Source organism: Malurus melanocephalus, unplaced genomic scaffold, assembly GCF_030028575.1.
Source record: "Malurus melanocephalus ecotype Western Australia unplaced genomic scaffold, MMel_1.1 scaffold_511, whole genome shotgun sequence".
Lineage (NCBI taxonomy): Eukaryota > Metazoa > Chordata > Aves > Passeriformes > Maluridae > Malurus > Malurus melanocephalus.
Genome location: NW_026623743.1, coordinates 39,507 through 54,431, shown reverse-complemented (window position 1 = coordinate 54,431; position 14,925 = coordinate 39,507). Strand labels below are relative to the sequence as shown.

The window sequence follows — 14,925 nt, the reverse complement described above, 5'->3', positions numbered from 1 at the left end:
GGGTGGCCATCGAGCTGGCGCTGCTGGGTGCCCGTGTGGTGCTGCTGGAGAAGCGYGACTCCTTCTCCCGAAACAACGTCCTGCACCTCTGGCCCTTCACCATCCACGACCTGCGGGCGCTGGGTGCCAAGAAGTTCTACGGGCGCTTCTGCACCGGCACTCTGGACCACATCAGTGAGTTTTAGGGGGACCAGGCTCTGTACCCCCAGGGTTCCTGGGGGTGCAGCCCTGAGCTCCTCTCTTCCCTCGCAGGTATCCGGCAGCTCCAGCTGATCCTGCTGAAGGTGGCTTTGCTTCTGGGGGTGGAGGTGCACATCAATGTGCGGTTYGAGGGCCTTGTTCCCCCCACGGGCAAGGCAGGTACGGTATTGCTGCGGGGTGGGTGGCATCCCTGGGGACAAGGACAGGGCTGTGGGTGGCCACTCTGAGCCGCCCAGTCCCTCTGCTAGCCCAGGGCGGGCCTTTTTGAGGGGGAATCAGATGCAACCCGTCCCCAGCACACTCACGACTGTCCCTCTCCCTGCAGGTGGCTGGCAGGCTGTGCTGCAGCCCAGCTCCTCTCCCCTCACCCACTACGAGTTTGACGTYCTCATCTCAGCTGGCGGTGGCAAATTTGTCCCTGAAGGTGACAGCAGGTGTCCCTGCAGCCCCAGGAGCCGTGTGGGGGTCTGGGTGGGGGCTCACACTGTCCCCTCCTGCAGGGTTCAAGCGGAAGGAGACGCGTGGGAAGCTGGCCATCGGCATCACCACCAACTTCATCAACCGCCACAGCCGYGCCGAGGTGGAGGTGGCCGAGATCAGCGGCGTGGCCCGAATCTACAAYCAGAAGTTCTTCCAGAACCTCTACAACAAAACGGGTCAGTGGTGCCAACCCCCAGAAGGGGAGCTTTGGGGGCTCCTGTCCCCTCCTTGGGAGGCTCAGCCCCAGGTGTCCCCTGTGATGGGATTCGTGTCCCCACGTGGCACCCCATGGCAGGGGACATTTGGTGGCTGAGGCCCGTGCTGGGGGTCCCTGTGGCCCTGGCTCAGCCCCTTCCCCATTCAGGCATCGACCTGGAAAACATCGTGTACTAYAAGGACGACACTCACTATTTTGTCATGACGGCCAAGAAGCAGAGCCTGCTCAAGAAGGGGGTCATCCTCCAGGTGAGAGGGACAGGATCTGGCCCTGGCATCCCCCAGCAAAGGGCAGCTGAAAGCCTTGAAGGTGGGATGCAAATTGAGGGTGCTGTTTAGACTGCTGACCCCTGGGGTGGTGGGGACTCAGCAGCTGTTCAGTGCCACAAGAAGAACCCTTCCAGGGGGCTCAGAGCCCAGGGGCACAGCTGCACCYCAGAGAGGAGGGACAAACACCACCTCCCACACCCAGCCAGCTCCACCCCATCCCCGCAGGACAAAGCGGACATCGAGAGCCTCCTGGCCCCCGACAACGTGAACCGGGACGCCCTCCTCAGCTATGCCAAAGAAGCTGCCAACTTCTCCACCAACTACTGCCTGCCCGAGCTGGAGTTTGCCCTCAACCACCGGGGCCTGCCGGACGTCGACATGTTCGACTTCACCTGCATGACGCGCTCRGAGAACGCGGCGCTGGTGCGGGAGCACAACGGGAACCGTCTGCTCCTGGGGCTGGTGGGCGACTGCTTGGTGGAGGTGAGAGTTTCTCCTGCAGCACCATCTCACCCCTCCATTTCCCACTCCCTGGTCGTGATATATCCCCCCTCCCTAAATGCTTCTCACCCCAACCGCCCTGTGCACCTCATCCTTGGGCAGGCTCCCCAAATCCCACTAGTGGCRTGCTTTKGGGGGKKTTTCCCCCTCTCCAGCTGGAGATTTGGGGTTGGCTCGGGATGGAGGAGCAGCCCAGCCCATGCCCAGACGCCGCTGTGCTTGCTGGGGAGGAGACGGCCGCCCATCCTCTCCGCACGCGTCCTGCCGCCGCTCCCTCTTTCATCGCTGGCCAAGCCTGGCAGCTCRGAGCCTCCTCCCAGCTGGCCTGACCAGCCACGCAACTCCAGCTCTGCCCTTCTTTTCGCAGCCCTTCTGGCCACTGGGCACCGGCGTGGCCAGGGGCTTCCTCGCTGCCTTCGACGCGGCGTGGATGGTGCGGCGCTGGGCGGCCGGGACGCCCCCGCTGGAGGTGCTGGCCGAGAGGTGAGCGTCCCTGTCCTGCTGGGCTGCTTCTGGAGCACCTGGGGACAGTGTCAGTGACCCCAGCGCTGTCCCCTGCRCCCAGGGAGAGCATCTACCAGCGCCTGTCGCAGACCTCGCCAGACAACACCAACAAGAACATCAGTCAGTACAGCATCGACCCAGCCACGCGCTACCCCAACATCAACCTGCACTCCATCAAAGCCAGCCAGGTACCTGCCACGTGCTGCCATGGCACAGCCACCCACCCAGCCTGCCTGCTGTCAGGGTGACACCAATTTACCCAGGCCTGTCCCCAAAGGGTGTGAGAACAAAGCTGTTAGTCCCCAATGAACACATTGCCTGTTGTGGGTGCTGGAAGGTTCTGGAGAGTTGTGTGGGGGTGTCCAGGTGACCTCCTTGCCAGGACCAGCTCCCTGTGTGGTGCCATTGGTTCTGTAAAGGTGGTGATGTCCTGCCCTGTCCCTTTTGGCAGGTCAAGGACCTCTACCTCGTGGGCACAGTGGAGGTGGACCACAAGAGGAGGAGCGACAATCGGCTGAGCATCAGTAGGAGCAACCAGTCCTGCCCCACAGCAGCAGCTCCACTCCTTCCATAAGCCCCACTCCTTCCATCAGCCCCACTCCTTCCATCAGCCCCATTCCTTCCATCAGCCCCACTTCTTCCATCAGCCCCATTCCCTCCATCAGCCCCACTCCTTCCATCAGCCCCACTCCTTCCATCAGCCCCACTCCTTCCATCAGCCCCACTCCTTCCATCAGCCCCACTCCTTCCATCAGCCCCATTCCTTCCAGCAGCCCCATTCCTTCCAGCAGCCCCATTCCTTCCAGCAGCCCATTCCCAAGCAGCTCCTGCCCTGATTTTCCTCCCCATCCCTGTTTCTCGTGCCCTGGCCTGTNTCCTTCCAGCAGCCCCATTCCTTCCAGCAGCCCATTCCCAAGCAGCTCCTGCCCTGATTTTCCTCCCCATCCCTGTTTCTCGTGCCCTGGCCTGTGTCCAGCTGGCTGTCCTGGTGACACCACTGGTTTCTGTCCCTTCTGCCCATGGCCTGCGTAGGGAGGGACCATCTGGGGAGGGGGCTGTGCCCCTCCAGCCTGCACTGATGCTGAGCTGTGAAATATTGACAGATGCTTTACCAACTGATTTATGGAGCCTTGCAGGGCTGGTTGTGTGGGGACAGAGGTGTCTTGGGTCACTCCCATGGATCCCTTCCCTGTTAAAGGAGCCTTGAGGGTCGTTATGTGGGGAAAGGGGTGTCTCGAGTTGCTCCCATGGAATCCCTTCCCTATTTAAGGAGCCTTGCATGGGTGGTTGTGGGGGGACAGGGGTGTCTTGGGTCGCTCCCATGGGATCCCTTCCCTGTTAAAGCACTGCTGCTGAGGCAGGAGGTGGGCTGGGGGCATGTCCCCGTGGAATGGGGACACACAGGCTGCCTCCCCAGCAGCTCCTGTGGTGTACGAAGATCTGCTGAGCTGGTGCCGGGCCAGCACGGCTGGATACCCTGGCGTGGCCGTGACCAACTTCACCAGCTCCTGGCACAGTGGCCTGGCCCTCTGTGCCCTCGTCCACCGCTTCCGCCCGGACCTGGTGTGAGTACCCGGCACCCCCGCGAGCCCCCCACYCTGCAGAGCCCACCCTGATGGCACCCCCATCTCCCTGCAGGGACCTGGACTCCGTGGACCCCCAGGACACCATTGGGACCCACCAGATGATGCTGGACATAGCAGAGCAGGAGCTGGGCATCCAGCCTGTGCTGTCCAGCGCTGAGATGGCCAGCGTATCAGAGCATGAGCGCCTGGGCCTCATCACCTACCTCAGCCAGTTCTATGAAGTGTTCAAGGCCTCTCCAGGTGTGAGATTTTGGGGGGATTTGTCCCATCCTGAGCCTCACTGGGGCCGGCTGGGTGCTCCCCTGTTTGTAGGGTGGCTCCCACCAAAATGGCCATGTCCTGTGCAGAGGTGGAGGTCAGCAAGAAGCCGCTGTCCCCGCACGGCACGCGAGGGGCAATCCTTTTCCTCAGCAAGCTGCAGAAGAGCCGCAACCGGACACAGAAACGCCCCCAGGTGAGGGAGGGACCCCCACCCAGACCCTCGTGACACACCAAAGCCCTGTCCCCCTCCCCACCATTCCCAACCCCTCTGCATTTGCAGGACAGTGCCCAGAAGGACGCTGAGGTGAAGAGGAGCCGCAGGGACACCGAGGTGGGTCTGCCCCGGGCACCTCGAGGGGTGTTGTGCTGGGGTGCTGTCCTGGGGGGAGAGTGGGGGGCTGACCCTCCCCTTGGGTCACTTGTAGCTGGACACGGGGCTGGATGGAGACTCCACTCCGGACAGTGCCCACGCGCCACCACAGCCCGCCACGACGGACCCAGGGCAGGTCGGTCCTCGTGTCACTTTGTGTCACCTGGTGTCACCTTGGGATGGAGGGGGCAGCTCAGGCGGGTGGGCACCGGGAGGGCACCGGGGGGGCACCGGGTGGCACTGGCAGGGCCAAGCCAAGGGCTGGGGCCGGGGCTGTGCCAGCGAACGCCCACAAGCTCCCGGCTCCTCCCTGCCGGCTTCCTGACCCGACTGGTTTTCCGGAGCCAAGGCTTGCCGCTCCCTCACCCATCCCAAACACCCCGAGCTGGCGCTGCGAGAGGGGCACAGCCCTGCCCCGTGCCCCCATGGCTGCTGGCACGGCCGYGGGGCAGCGTGGGGATCAGGACCCCGGTGCCACCCCGGCCTGTCCCCTGTCCCCGCAGCCCCCGAGGGACAGGACGGGGGACAACAGTGACGCCTGCTACTTCTGCGGGCGCCGTGTGTACATCCTGGAGAGAGCCAGCGCCGAGGGACGCTTCTTCCACCGCGGCTGCTTCCAGTGCCGGCGCTGCGGGGCCACCCTGCGCCTGGGYGACTACGCCTTCGACGAGGAGGATGGTGAGGTGGCTTTTGGGGACGGATGGGGGATGCTTGGGGCTTCACCTTGTGGGTTGTCACAAGAGTTTGCCTCCCCTCCTTCCCCACCCCAGGTAATTTTTACTGCTCACTGCACTATCCCAATGCGCCCAGCACGGATCTGCCGGAGGATGAGGCTTCGGCGCTGCCCGATGGGGTAAATCACCCTAAATCYCTGCAGGTGATGGAGGGACGGTGAAATGTGGAGGGGGATGCTTGTGCATGGATGTCCTGCATGCCCCCTCTGCTCTGCTCTGCTCTGCCCTAGGACGCTGCTGCTGCTGCCCACCCCCCCTCAGACGCTGGCAGCCCAAGGGTGTCCCCCCTGGAGTGGGCACCCAGTCCACCTGAGCCCACCCCAGCAGCCCCACAGCCAGGGGAAGAGCCTGGGGAAGCTGAGGACACTGCTGGTGACACGGAGGAGCTGCTGGCAGAACCTGGCGAGGATGAGGAGGAGGAGGAGGAGGATCCCAGAGCAGAGCCCCGAGGGGCAGCAGAGGAGGGTGAGGAGGGTGGGGGCAGGAGGAAGATYGTCCTTACGCCGCTGGAGAAGCTCAGCCTGTCCACGCTGCACCTCACCAGCGAAGCAGAGCCCGAGCCTCCGCTGAAGCCAGCGCGTCTGCGGCTCCAACCTGCACCTGAGGCCCTCCCTGCCCTGGGGCAGGGACAGGGAGCCTGGAAGGAGGAGGAGGAGGAGGAGGAGAAAACTGAAATGGAGAAAGGTAGGTGGTACAAGGGGGAGTCTCCAGCTGAGCAGAGCTCCCGGTCCCTCCAAGACCCTGTGGTACCCCTCACCTTGCTCATGAACCAGCCTGAAATTGTGCTTTTGTTGGGCAGCTTTGGAGGAGAGCGACAGCGAGGAGGAGGAGGAGGAGGAGGAAGAGGAGGTGGGGAAGGAGAAAGAGGAGGAGGAAGGCATCGTGAAAGAGTTGGTGAGGATTTTCTCCGAGTGGCGGTGGCCCCACCAGCACAGGCCGTGCTGGGGCTCTCGTTCCTGTCACAGAGGGTTTGGGTTTGGCTCGGCYACGGCTGCCAGGGCAGGAGGTGCCCAGCACAGGGACTGACCCCCAGCCTGTGCCACCATCCCTYCACAGTACCCAGAGCTGGGGCAAGAGGAGAAATACCCCACCTGGAGGCGCACGGTGGCCCGGMGGGCCAGGGAGGACCAGATGAAGCGGTTCTGCAGAGCCCAGGTAATCCCACAGGGGACAGCCAGCTCCCCAGTGTGGCACTGTCCCCTGKCCCCTYCRTYCTGCTGCTGCTGGCYACRKGYTGGCAGGTGCCAGCCTGCAGGTGAGCTCTGCCCTTCCCTCCCAGGCCATCCAGAGGCGGCTGGAGGAGATCGAGGTGACATTCCGGGAGCTGGAGCAGCAAGGCACCAAGCTGGAGAAATTACTGCGGGCTGAGAACGGTAAGGCCGGGGTGGACGGAGCACTGTGACCCCATGATGGGGGTCTGCACCCTGCTCACTGCTCCCCTGTCCTGCAGAGAGCCCGGCTGACCTGCAGACACAGTGGACAAACCAGCTGCTCTACCTGGTCCAGAAGAAGAACAATCTGATGAGCGAGGAGTCGGACCTCATGATCGCGTGAGGCTTGGGGGATGCTGCGGGGGCTCAGCTCGGCCCAGCCCCGAGAACCCAGCACCCAGCAGAGCCTTTTCCTCCCCACAGGGTGCAGGAACTGAAGCTGGAGGAGCAGCAGTCTCAGCTGGACCAGAAACTCCGCAGTTACATGAACAAGGAGGGTGAGTGCCAGCACACGGTGCGGGGAGGGTCCCTTGGCGTGGTGTGGGAACTCTCCCAACCCTACTCTGTCCCTTTGCACCCACAGGAACCCTGAAGACACTTGAGGAGTRCCAGGCTGAGCAGGAGACCCTGAAGCAGCTGGTGGAGGTGGTGAATAAGCGCAATGTTCTCATCCAGCTGCAGGAGCAGAAGCGGCTCAGCGAGCTCCGGGCTTGATCCGCACAGCCCCCAGTGCCACCAGGGGGACAAGCAGGGGCTCTGTGTGTGTCCCCCGGGCTGAGCATCACTCTGAGCCACCTCTGGACGTGCAGCAAATCCAGCTCCCTGCTTGCCAAAGTCTGTCACGGACAGGGTGGATGCCCATGAGGACACATGGAGAGCGCTCAGCCCTTCTGCAGGGAGGCCGTTCCTGTGCCTCGCTGCACTGCCTTTGCCTTGTTCCTGCTGGAAAACAAGACTGGCAGGGGACTGCAAAAAGGGGCTGTGGTGGCTCCCAGCAGCCAGGAGGTGACTGTGGCCACCAGAGGCAGATGGCACCATGAGGAGCGGTCCCTCGAAGCCACCCTGGGACACCTCTCCCAGCTGAGGACATCCATCCCAGCCTGGACCGTTCATCTCTTCAAGGGACACCTGGCTGTACGGTGGGGGCCGGTGACAGACACATGGGGCTGCTCCTGCCACTCTGCACCACTGCTTTGGGATGCCACATCCACGCTGTCCCCAGCTGCTGCAGGAAAGCAGGCTCAGCACCCTACCATGAGCTCCTTGGGCCAGGGAAGAGCTTTTTATCCAGCAGCTCCTCAGGGAATTGTGCTCAGGACCAGCACCGACACCAAGGACAAGGGACACCGGCAGCCGTGCCCTCCTTGCCCCTGTGGGGTTTCTTCTGCTTGGCAGTGCCATGCTGGCCTTTGCACAGACCTCAGACACCCCTGGCTGTTGCAGGGTGGCCTCAGTGGCTGAACAGTGCTTGGGGCAGCCCCAGACGTGTTGGGGATGGGGGTCCCAGGCATCGGTTCCTCTGTTGGCAGAACCACCCTGTGCTCAGCCCTCATCCTGCYGTTCCCCTCAGCACCTCCTCCAGCCCTCCCTGTGTTTGTACCAGCCCTGCCACCCTGCTGAAAAACCCCTCCCTTCAAATAAAATCCCCCTACCCAATGCCAAAGGTTAAAATACTGCCTTTATTTTCCATCTGAGGGAAAACTGGCTGCCAGAGCAGCCACCAGCGTTCACTTTGAGGCCACCCCAGGCAAGGGGAGCCTGAGCCTCTCGAGCCTTCCAGCCAGGCCAGTGGGTCCCTCCATGTACAAAAGGGTGTATTTAAAAAGACAGCAATAAAAATCTGCCTCCATTGTGGTTCTCACAGGGGTCAGTGCAACGAATCTATCCCAAAAATCTGAATTCAGCCCAAAGGCAACTGTCGAACCTGCACTACTGCACTGGCTGCAGTGCTGCTCACCTAAAACCTGAAATCAGCTGAAAAAAAGGGATCCAAAAGGGGACACGGTGGGGCCAAGGGGACATTGTGGGACACCCACACCCTCAGCTCAGCCATCACTGGGACGCTCCTGCAGCGCCCGCAGCGCCATCCACATCTGATCCTCGGTGCCGTGCAGCATCTTCACCTCCATGGTGTGGAACAGGTGGAGGCCGGTGGAGAGGACGAGGACGCCGAGGGCGAGGAAGGCCAGCAGGCAGAAGGAGAGCTTGGGGAAGGGCTGGTCAGGGCCCAGTCCGGCCAGCGTGCCCAGTGCTGCCATGGCCTGGAGCAGCAGCAGCAGCAGGGCCAGCACGGCCATCCTGCCCGAGGAGTAACGCTGCCGCTGCGCCGCCCGCAGCCCCACGCCCACCTCCGTCCGTGCCTCGGCCACCACGTCTGCCAGCACCAGCTCTGTGGGGACAGGGGGTGTCAGCAGGGTGGGACCCCTAGAAACCATTCCTATGCCTCCAATCCACCCCAATACCCTTCTCCCATCCCCATGGCCCCGCAGCCATCCACAAGCAGCACCCTAAGAGGAAACACCCCAAAGAGCTCCACCCACCTCCACCAGTCAATTCAGCAGCACCCTAAGAGGAAACACCCCAAAGAGCTCCACCCACCTCCACCAGCCCATCCAGCAGCCCCCTGACTCACCAGCTGTGCCCAGGGTGGCCCCCTCAGCCTGTGGCTGCCTCTGGATGTGCAGCGTTGCCATCACGGCTTCGTGGTCCGAGAAGGGGATGTCCACGCCTGGGGCTGGCCCCGTGGTGGTCTTGAGCTCTTCACACTTCACTGTGAAGCTGGAGATGGCCTGGGAGAGGGGACACGGGGGTCACAGCAGTGACCCACCCCTGCCATCCCAGCCGGTGGCCGAGCTCCCCCCCGGTACCTTGTAGAGGATGTAGTCGATGCGGATGCCCAGTGGGAAGGGCAGCAGCTCTGACTTTTCAGTGAAGCAGTTGTCAGGGACAAGGGTGCAGCCGTTCTTGCAGCCCTGACACAAGAAGCCTGGGTGGGTGGGGAGCTCTTGGTGCGCCCCAGGACCCCACTCAGCCCCTTGGCTCACCTCAAAGTGCTTGGCCTCGGCAAAGGCGTCCCGCAGCCCCGTCCAGCCCCGCAGCAGCCGGATGCCCACATCCTCAGGGTGCATGTTCAGGTCCCCTCCCAGCAGCACCACGTCTGCTGCCTTTGAGGTGTGTCTGTGGGGACAGGGGTGGCTGTCCTGACTGTCCCTGCCCTGCCCAGACTGGGGTCACTGGGACCTGCCCAGTGCTCCTCAGCCTTACTCCAGACTGGGATTGGTGCCAGTGGGAGCTCTCTGCTCTCTGCACCCCAGGGGTGACCACACACGTGCTGGGGACCTGCAGGGGACACCCCACAGCTGCTCACCGGATGAACTGTGCCAGCTCCCAGGCCTGCACCAGGCGGTGGGGCAGGTAGGCGTCCTTCTCCCGGCAGTACTCGGCGTGCAGCTGGAGAGGGAGGGAAAGCARAGGGGCTGGGACTCCCACCCCGACWYGTGCCCTGCTCCCAGATCCCTGCAAAGCCACCCAACCCCTCCCAGCAGTCCCTGCCATCACCTTTGTCTGTATCTCACCCTCCTGGGGAGAGCTGGGGATGCTCACCCCACTGCACAGCCATGTTGTGGGTCCCTGACCCTCCTCTCTGCCCCCCACCYCGAACAATATTTTAATAAATCAGTGCATAGTCCATGGTGGAGGGTGGAGAGCAGTGGTTAAAGCAAAGGGACAATAAAAGAGGGCAATGGCCACTCATTCCTCTCCTCCCCATCGTCCCCCCCATGCCAGGTCCTTCCCTGGGATGCTCACRTGGGTGACGTAGACATTGAAGATGATCCCTGAGATCTTCATGACGACRAGACCGACAGACTTGCCGCAGAACCAGTCCCCGTGCTGGAGCTGCCAGAGGGGAACAAGGGCGGGTCAGGGCTGCTGGGGCTCCGTGGGGACGGACACCACAGTGCCAGGTGCCCCCCGCCCCACTCACCATGTAGGGGTACCCGTTCAGGGAGTACTGGTACAGGAGCGTGTCCAGGATGGGGAACCTGGAGAAGACGCAGAGGCCGCTCCCGATGACCCCACTGTGGGAGGGGAAAAGCACAGTGARGAAACGTGGTTCCCAAAAGCTCTGCCTCCCCCTAGCCCTGAGCCAGGAGGGCTCCCTGGATCCCAGTGTGATCCTGTGAGCATCCCACTCCCCAGGCATGGGGTGTCCCGTGGTGACAGAGGTGACCTGAAGCACCCACACCAGTCCCTACACACRGTAACCCCGAGGACATGGCACAGCCGTGGCACTGCCCCACAGACAGCCCCGGGGGGGATGGCCTTGCCCTCCTCACCTGCGGAAATAATGGGAGAAGGGGTAACAGCCGGCCAGTTTCACCATCAGGTCACTGTAGTCCTGCTCGCTCCACACCTGGACAAGAGTGGGATGGGCTGAGAACAGCRACGCTCATCTCCCACCTGGGAATGGGTGCCTTTGGCTCACGGACAGCCCTCACTCACCTCCTGCAGCAGCACCAGGTCAAAGCTGTCCCGGCGCAGCGTGTCCCCGATGAGCCGCACGCGCTCCTGCCGCCGCTTGCTCAGGTAGCGGATGGCCCTGCCCAAGAGGGGTGACAGTCACAGCCGGGTGGGGACGGGGTGATGGGGCTGTCGGGGCACGCTGTGACCCAAAAGGAGGGGCAGAAAGAGGGCTCCTGTACCAGTGAAAGGAGGATGCGGATGGGAAAGATGGGAAGGGGAAAGGGCCATGCAAGAACACGGGGGCAAGGGGGATATGCAGAGATGCCAGCTGGGGATAGCTTCTCCTTCCTGCARAATTGAGGCAGCTCATCCTTGCTTGGGGTGCAAATGGGGGACATTTTCTAGGGCTAACAAGCATGGAGGGGACAGGAAATATTACCCAGCCAAGCGAGAGGGGTGTGACCTCCAAATGAAGGGGACACAAAGGTAACCCCAAGATGGGACCCAATTCCCAGTGTGGTGTCCCCATCTCCACCCACACAGCCCAGCACAGATGTGGAAAACTCTGGACTCACCAGCAGTTGAGATCGAAGACACGGAGGCGCAGGGTGGGCTCCCTCTCCATCGTTCAGGGCTTTGGGGGGGCCGGAGGGCAGCGCCGGGCAAAGCGGGGACCTGCAGGGAGCGGGATGGAGTGACAGCCCCGGGGAACCGGCACAGGGTGCTGGACAGCCAGAGAGCCAGGCTGGGAAGGCGGAAGGGCTGAGGCGAGGCAAAGGCCAGGAAGGAAGGAAGGAAGAGTGCTCGGGGTGCTCCAGCCCCTTGCCCTCCTTTCCTGCAATGCCCACCCCGAACCCCAAAATGCCCCCATACAGGGATCCATGTACCCAAACCACCCGTGTGACCCTGCATCCAGTGCGTGGAGACACCGGTGGGCCGGGGATGGAGCAGAGGGCTCAACCCCCCTGCCTGTCAGTGCTCCAGAATGGACTTTCACCTTGGTTTCAAAGTGGAGCTGCGGAGCTGCGGGCATCGGACACTGTCACACACCTTTCCCCTCGGAAAGCCCACGGATCCTTTTAGAGACCCCAAACCCCGGTGGAGCCAGCAGCTCCGGGTCAGCCCCAGCGCTCGGCCAGCCCCCCTTCTCCCACTCCTGACCCCGTGAGATTGTCCAGTTTCCGCTTTAGAAGCGAAAAAGAGAAGCCCGGCAGCTCCAGGATGCCGGTGCGGCCGATGCTCCGCCCGCCCCGGCGGGATTACCGAGCGGCTCATCCCGCTCCTGAGCCGCGCTAATTAATGCCGGCAGCTTCTAATCAAGCCTAAACCCCCAAGGGCGCTCCCCGCTTCCCGAGGGATGCGGCAGGGACAGCAGCGGGACACGGAGCGGGACGGGACAGCGGCAACAGGTGGAGCGGGGACAGGAGAGCGGGGAAACAGGAGAGCGGGGACAGGAGCGGGGCAAGCGGAGGAGCGGGGAAACAGAAGGGTCGGAGCTAGCGGAGAAGGGGGGACAGCAGCGGGACAGCCGAGGGAGCGGAGCAACGGGAGGATCGGAGCTACCGAAGGGTCGGAGCTGCAGGAGGAGCAGCGGGGACGGCACGAAGGCGGCGCGGAGCGAGCGGCGGGGCCGGGAGCGGACCTGGAGCGGGCCGGGAGCGGCGCGGAGCCGCGGGACTACGCGTCCCGGCAGGCAGCGGAGCGGGGCGGAAGGGGCAGGACCGGGAACGGGAACGGGAGCGGGGCTGGGAGGGTGAATGGGGCTGGGAAAAGTRGGTAGGGCCGGGCCCGGGGTGTGGTGGGTGTAACGGGGTGCGAAGGGTGTGACGGGACGCGTCGGGAGTGCTCGCAGGACGGGGAAAGCGGGCGGTGGTAAAACRTTTGTCCCTTGTGTCCCCTGAGTGCCGAACAGCAGAGGCACCGCCAGAGGGGCTGCGAGCGGTGGTGTTGGCTGGTGGGACAGCCCAGACCTCTGCCCGTGCTGTTTGGGACAAGGATGCGACCCCCTGAAACGCATATTCCTGAATCGCCCCTAAAACACGCGTTCCTCAATTCCCCTAAAACACGCGTGCGTGAATCCGCCTAAAACGCGTGTTCCTGAACCCCCTAAAAAGCGTGCTCCTGAACTCTCCTAAAACACACGTTCCTAAATTCCCCTGAAACACGCGTTCCTGAACCCCCCTGAAACGCGTGTCCCTGAATTTCCCTAAAACACGCGTTCCTAAAACCCCCTAAAACATGCGTTCCTGAACCCCTCCAAAATGCATGTTCCTAAATCCCCCTAAAATGCACGTTCCTGAACTCCCCCCTAAACCACACGTTTCTGAAACCCCCTAAAAACATGCGTTCCTAAATTCCCCTAAAACACGTGTTCCTGAACCCCCCTAAAACGCATGTTCCTAAATTCCCCTAAAACAGCATTCCTGAATCCAGCGATGCTGCGGGGAAAGCGCAGGGAAGCGTCTGCCATGGCCACACAACCTTCCCCAAGCAAACCCTGCAGCAGTGATGTGAACCAGACCAAAATACAGTTGGATGTGGCATCCTGGTACCCAAAATTGGGGTCCCAGGAGAAGCATGACCCAGCCAAGGGGTTATATGGGATTCTCATAGTGCTGGCTGTTGAAGAAAATCCTCCAAAATAAAATAAGAACTTCAGAACTGCTTGAGGCAACCCATGAACAAATAATTTTAATGGTTTTTCAGCAGACCGTAGTTTTCCTGGAGCTCCACAGTCTCCACTCTTTGAAGTTGGACAGATACAGTAAACACAACAAATATATGATACAACCCATCACAGCTGGATTAAAAAAAAATACACAAAAAATATAATACATAAAAAAATGGATTTTTAACATTGCGGACTGACGCAGCTCTAAAAATGGTGATTGTAACCCTGGTAAGCTTTACAAAGTCTTTAAAAAAATAAAACAGTACTTCATGTGAAATTCATAAATACACCGGAGGAGAATGGAGGGGCTGGAGGGGAGGGGGGGRATTGAAGAAGTGTCTCTGGGATCATGATTAAACCCCGGCCAGGGCTGCTGGGGGCACCAGTCTGTGTGCGTGGGTGCAGTGTGAGCCCTGGGCTCGGTGCAGGCRGGAGGGAGGGATGCAGGGATGAAGGATGGAGGCACAAACCGGTCCAGTTAATGAAGAGCTTCGTCCCCCATCAGGGCTGGGAGTGGGGCACGCCTGTGTTTTATGGTGGGGGAGTTTTGAGTGTTCATTCCCAGAGTTTTAGATCAGTGAGTGAAACGGAAGAAGAAAAAAAAAATACAAAAAACCCTACAAAACGACAAACAAAACATGCTACATATGAGAATTCGGCCAGGGAGCCCCAGCACAGCCCTGGGATGGCATGCCAGGGCCTGGCCTTGGATTTTTCCCTCTCCCTTTCCCCTCTGCTCCATCTGCCCTGCTCACAGCAGCTGCCTCAGTCCAGTGCCACCACYGAGCCCTCAGCCTGGCACGGGGCCGGGGTGGCTCTGCCCCGTCCCACAGGGATGGGTGGCTTTTCCCAGCAGCAAGAGGTCAAAGTCCCCAAGCCTCGCAGGACACATGGCATCGAAGTGGCAGCCAATGCACTTTGCTGAGTTCTGGGGCTGTTCCTGCTCCTTGCACTGGCAGCACTGAGCCTAAACCCACCCTGTCCCCCTCCCTAAGGAGCTGCTGTGCCCCCCAAAACACTCCTGCCTTCCTTCACACTGCCTTCGCTCCCCTGAGCCAACACCAGAAACCCACCCAGACCTGGCCACCTCGGGCTCCCTGTCCCCCTGCCAGCCTCCTGCCACCCTGCTCCACGCCACCTCTGTCCCTCTGTGACCCTCCTGCAGCCTGGGGACACTTTCCCCAGACTCTGCCCTTGCAGTTGCAGCGTCAGGACTGGGCACGCTGCCTTGGCTTACTTTGGGCTGCAGCCACAAAAATACCTCCAAGCTGACCCAGTCCCTTGCCCTGGCACCCCTCCTGTTCTCTGTCCCTTCTCTGTCTCTATCCTCTCTGTCCCAAACTCTGCCCACTGACAGCTTGGCCCTGCATTGCTCTATATGTTTTTCCCTGCATGAGCCACCTCTCTGGCCACTTCTCACAGGATGGAGCAGGCTGGAACAGTCAGCGCAGAAAAA

General features: G+C 61.7%; 2 protein-coding genes across 2 annotated transcripts in view; one reads left to right on the top strand and one right to left on the bottom strand.

The window, feature by feature from the left end:
• MICAL1 (microtubule associated monooxygenase, calponin and LIM domain containing 1) overlaps nucleotides 1-7,999 on the top strand; it is a 9,186-nt gene extending 1,187 nt beyond the window's left edge. The window contains exons 2-24 of the mRNA XM_057381476.1: nucleotides 3-174; nucleotides 253-360; nucleotides 527-625; nucleotides 702-857; nucleotides 1,046-1,146; nucleotides 1,393-1,650; nucleotides 2,036-2,151; nucleotides 2,234-2,360; nucleotides 2,624-2,696; nucleotides 3,590-3,737; nucleotides 3,811-3,998; nucleotides 4,106-4,212; nucleotides 4,300-4,350; nucleotides 4,445-4,525; nucleotides 4,893-5,067; nucleotides 5,160-5,242; nucleotides 5,354-5,807; nucleotides 5,923-6,017; nucleotides 6,180-6,278; nucleotides 6,403-6,496; nucleotides 6,574-6,673; nucleotides 6,758-6,831; nucleotides 6,918-7,999. Of these exons, the coding sequence (XP_057237459.1) occupies nucleotides 3-174; nucleotides 253-360; nucleotides 527-625; nucleotides 702-857; nucleotides 1,046-1,146; nucleotides 1,393-1,650; nucleotides 2,036-2,151; nucleotides 2,234-2,360; nucleotides 2,624-2,696; nucleotides 3,590-3,737; nucleotides 3,811-3,998; nucleotides 4,106-4,212; nucleotides 4,300-4,350; nucleotides 4,445-4,525; nucleotides 4,893-5,067; nucleotides 5,160-5,242; nucleotides 5,354-5,807; nucleotides 5,923-6,017; nucleotides 6,180-6,278; nucleotides 6,403-6,496; nucleotides 6,574-6,673; nucleotides 6,758-6,831; nucleotides 6,918-7,048 (3,090 nt within the window). The 3' untranslated portion in view covers nucleotides 7,049-7,999. The remainder of the gene's footprint in view (nucleotides 1-2; nucleotides 175-252; nucleotides 361-526; nucleotides 626-701; nucleotides 858-1,045; nucleotides 1,147-1,392; nucleotides 1,651-2,035; nucleotides 2,152-2,233; nucleotides 2,361-2,623; nucleotides 2,697-3,589; nucleotides 3,738-3,810; nucleotides 3,999-4,105; nucleotides 4,213-4,299; nucleotides 4,351-4,444; nucleotides 4,526-4,892; nucleotides 5,068-5,159; nucleotides 5,243-5,353; nucleotides 5,808-5,922; nucleotides 6,018-6,179; nucleotides 6,279-6,402; nucleotides 6,497-6,573; nucleotides 6,674-6,757; nucleotides 6,832-6,917) is intronic.
• A 377-nt stretch (nucleotides 8,000-8,376) lies between these two features.
• On the bottom strand, nucleotides 8,377-12,510 carry SMPD2 (sphingomyelin phosphodiesterase 2). Its single transcript, XM_057381453.1, has 11 exons — nucleotides 12,362-12,510; nucleotides 11,374-11,473; nucleotides 10,838-10,934; nucleotides 10,672-10,748; nucleotides 10,320-10,413; nucleotides 10,142-10,231; nucleotides 9,702-9,784; nucleotides 9,379-9,511; nucleotides 9,202-9,306; nucleotides 8,967-9,123; nucleotides 8,377-8,723 (listed from the first exon to the last, which is right to left on the bottom strand). Exons 2-11 carry the CDS (start codon nucleotides 11,421-11,423, stop codon nucleotides 8,380-8,382), a joined length of 1,230 nt encoding a protein of 409 aa, XP_057237436.1. The 5' UTR covers nucleotides 11,424-11,473; nucleotides 12,362-12,510; the 3' UTR covers nucleotides 8,377-8,379.
• Between the last annotated feature and the right edge of the window lie 2,415 nt (nucleotides 12,511-14,925).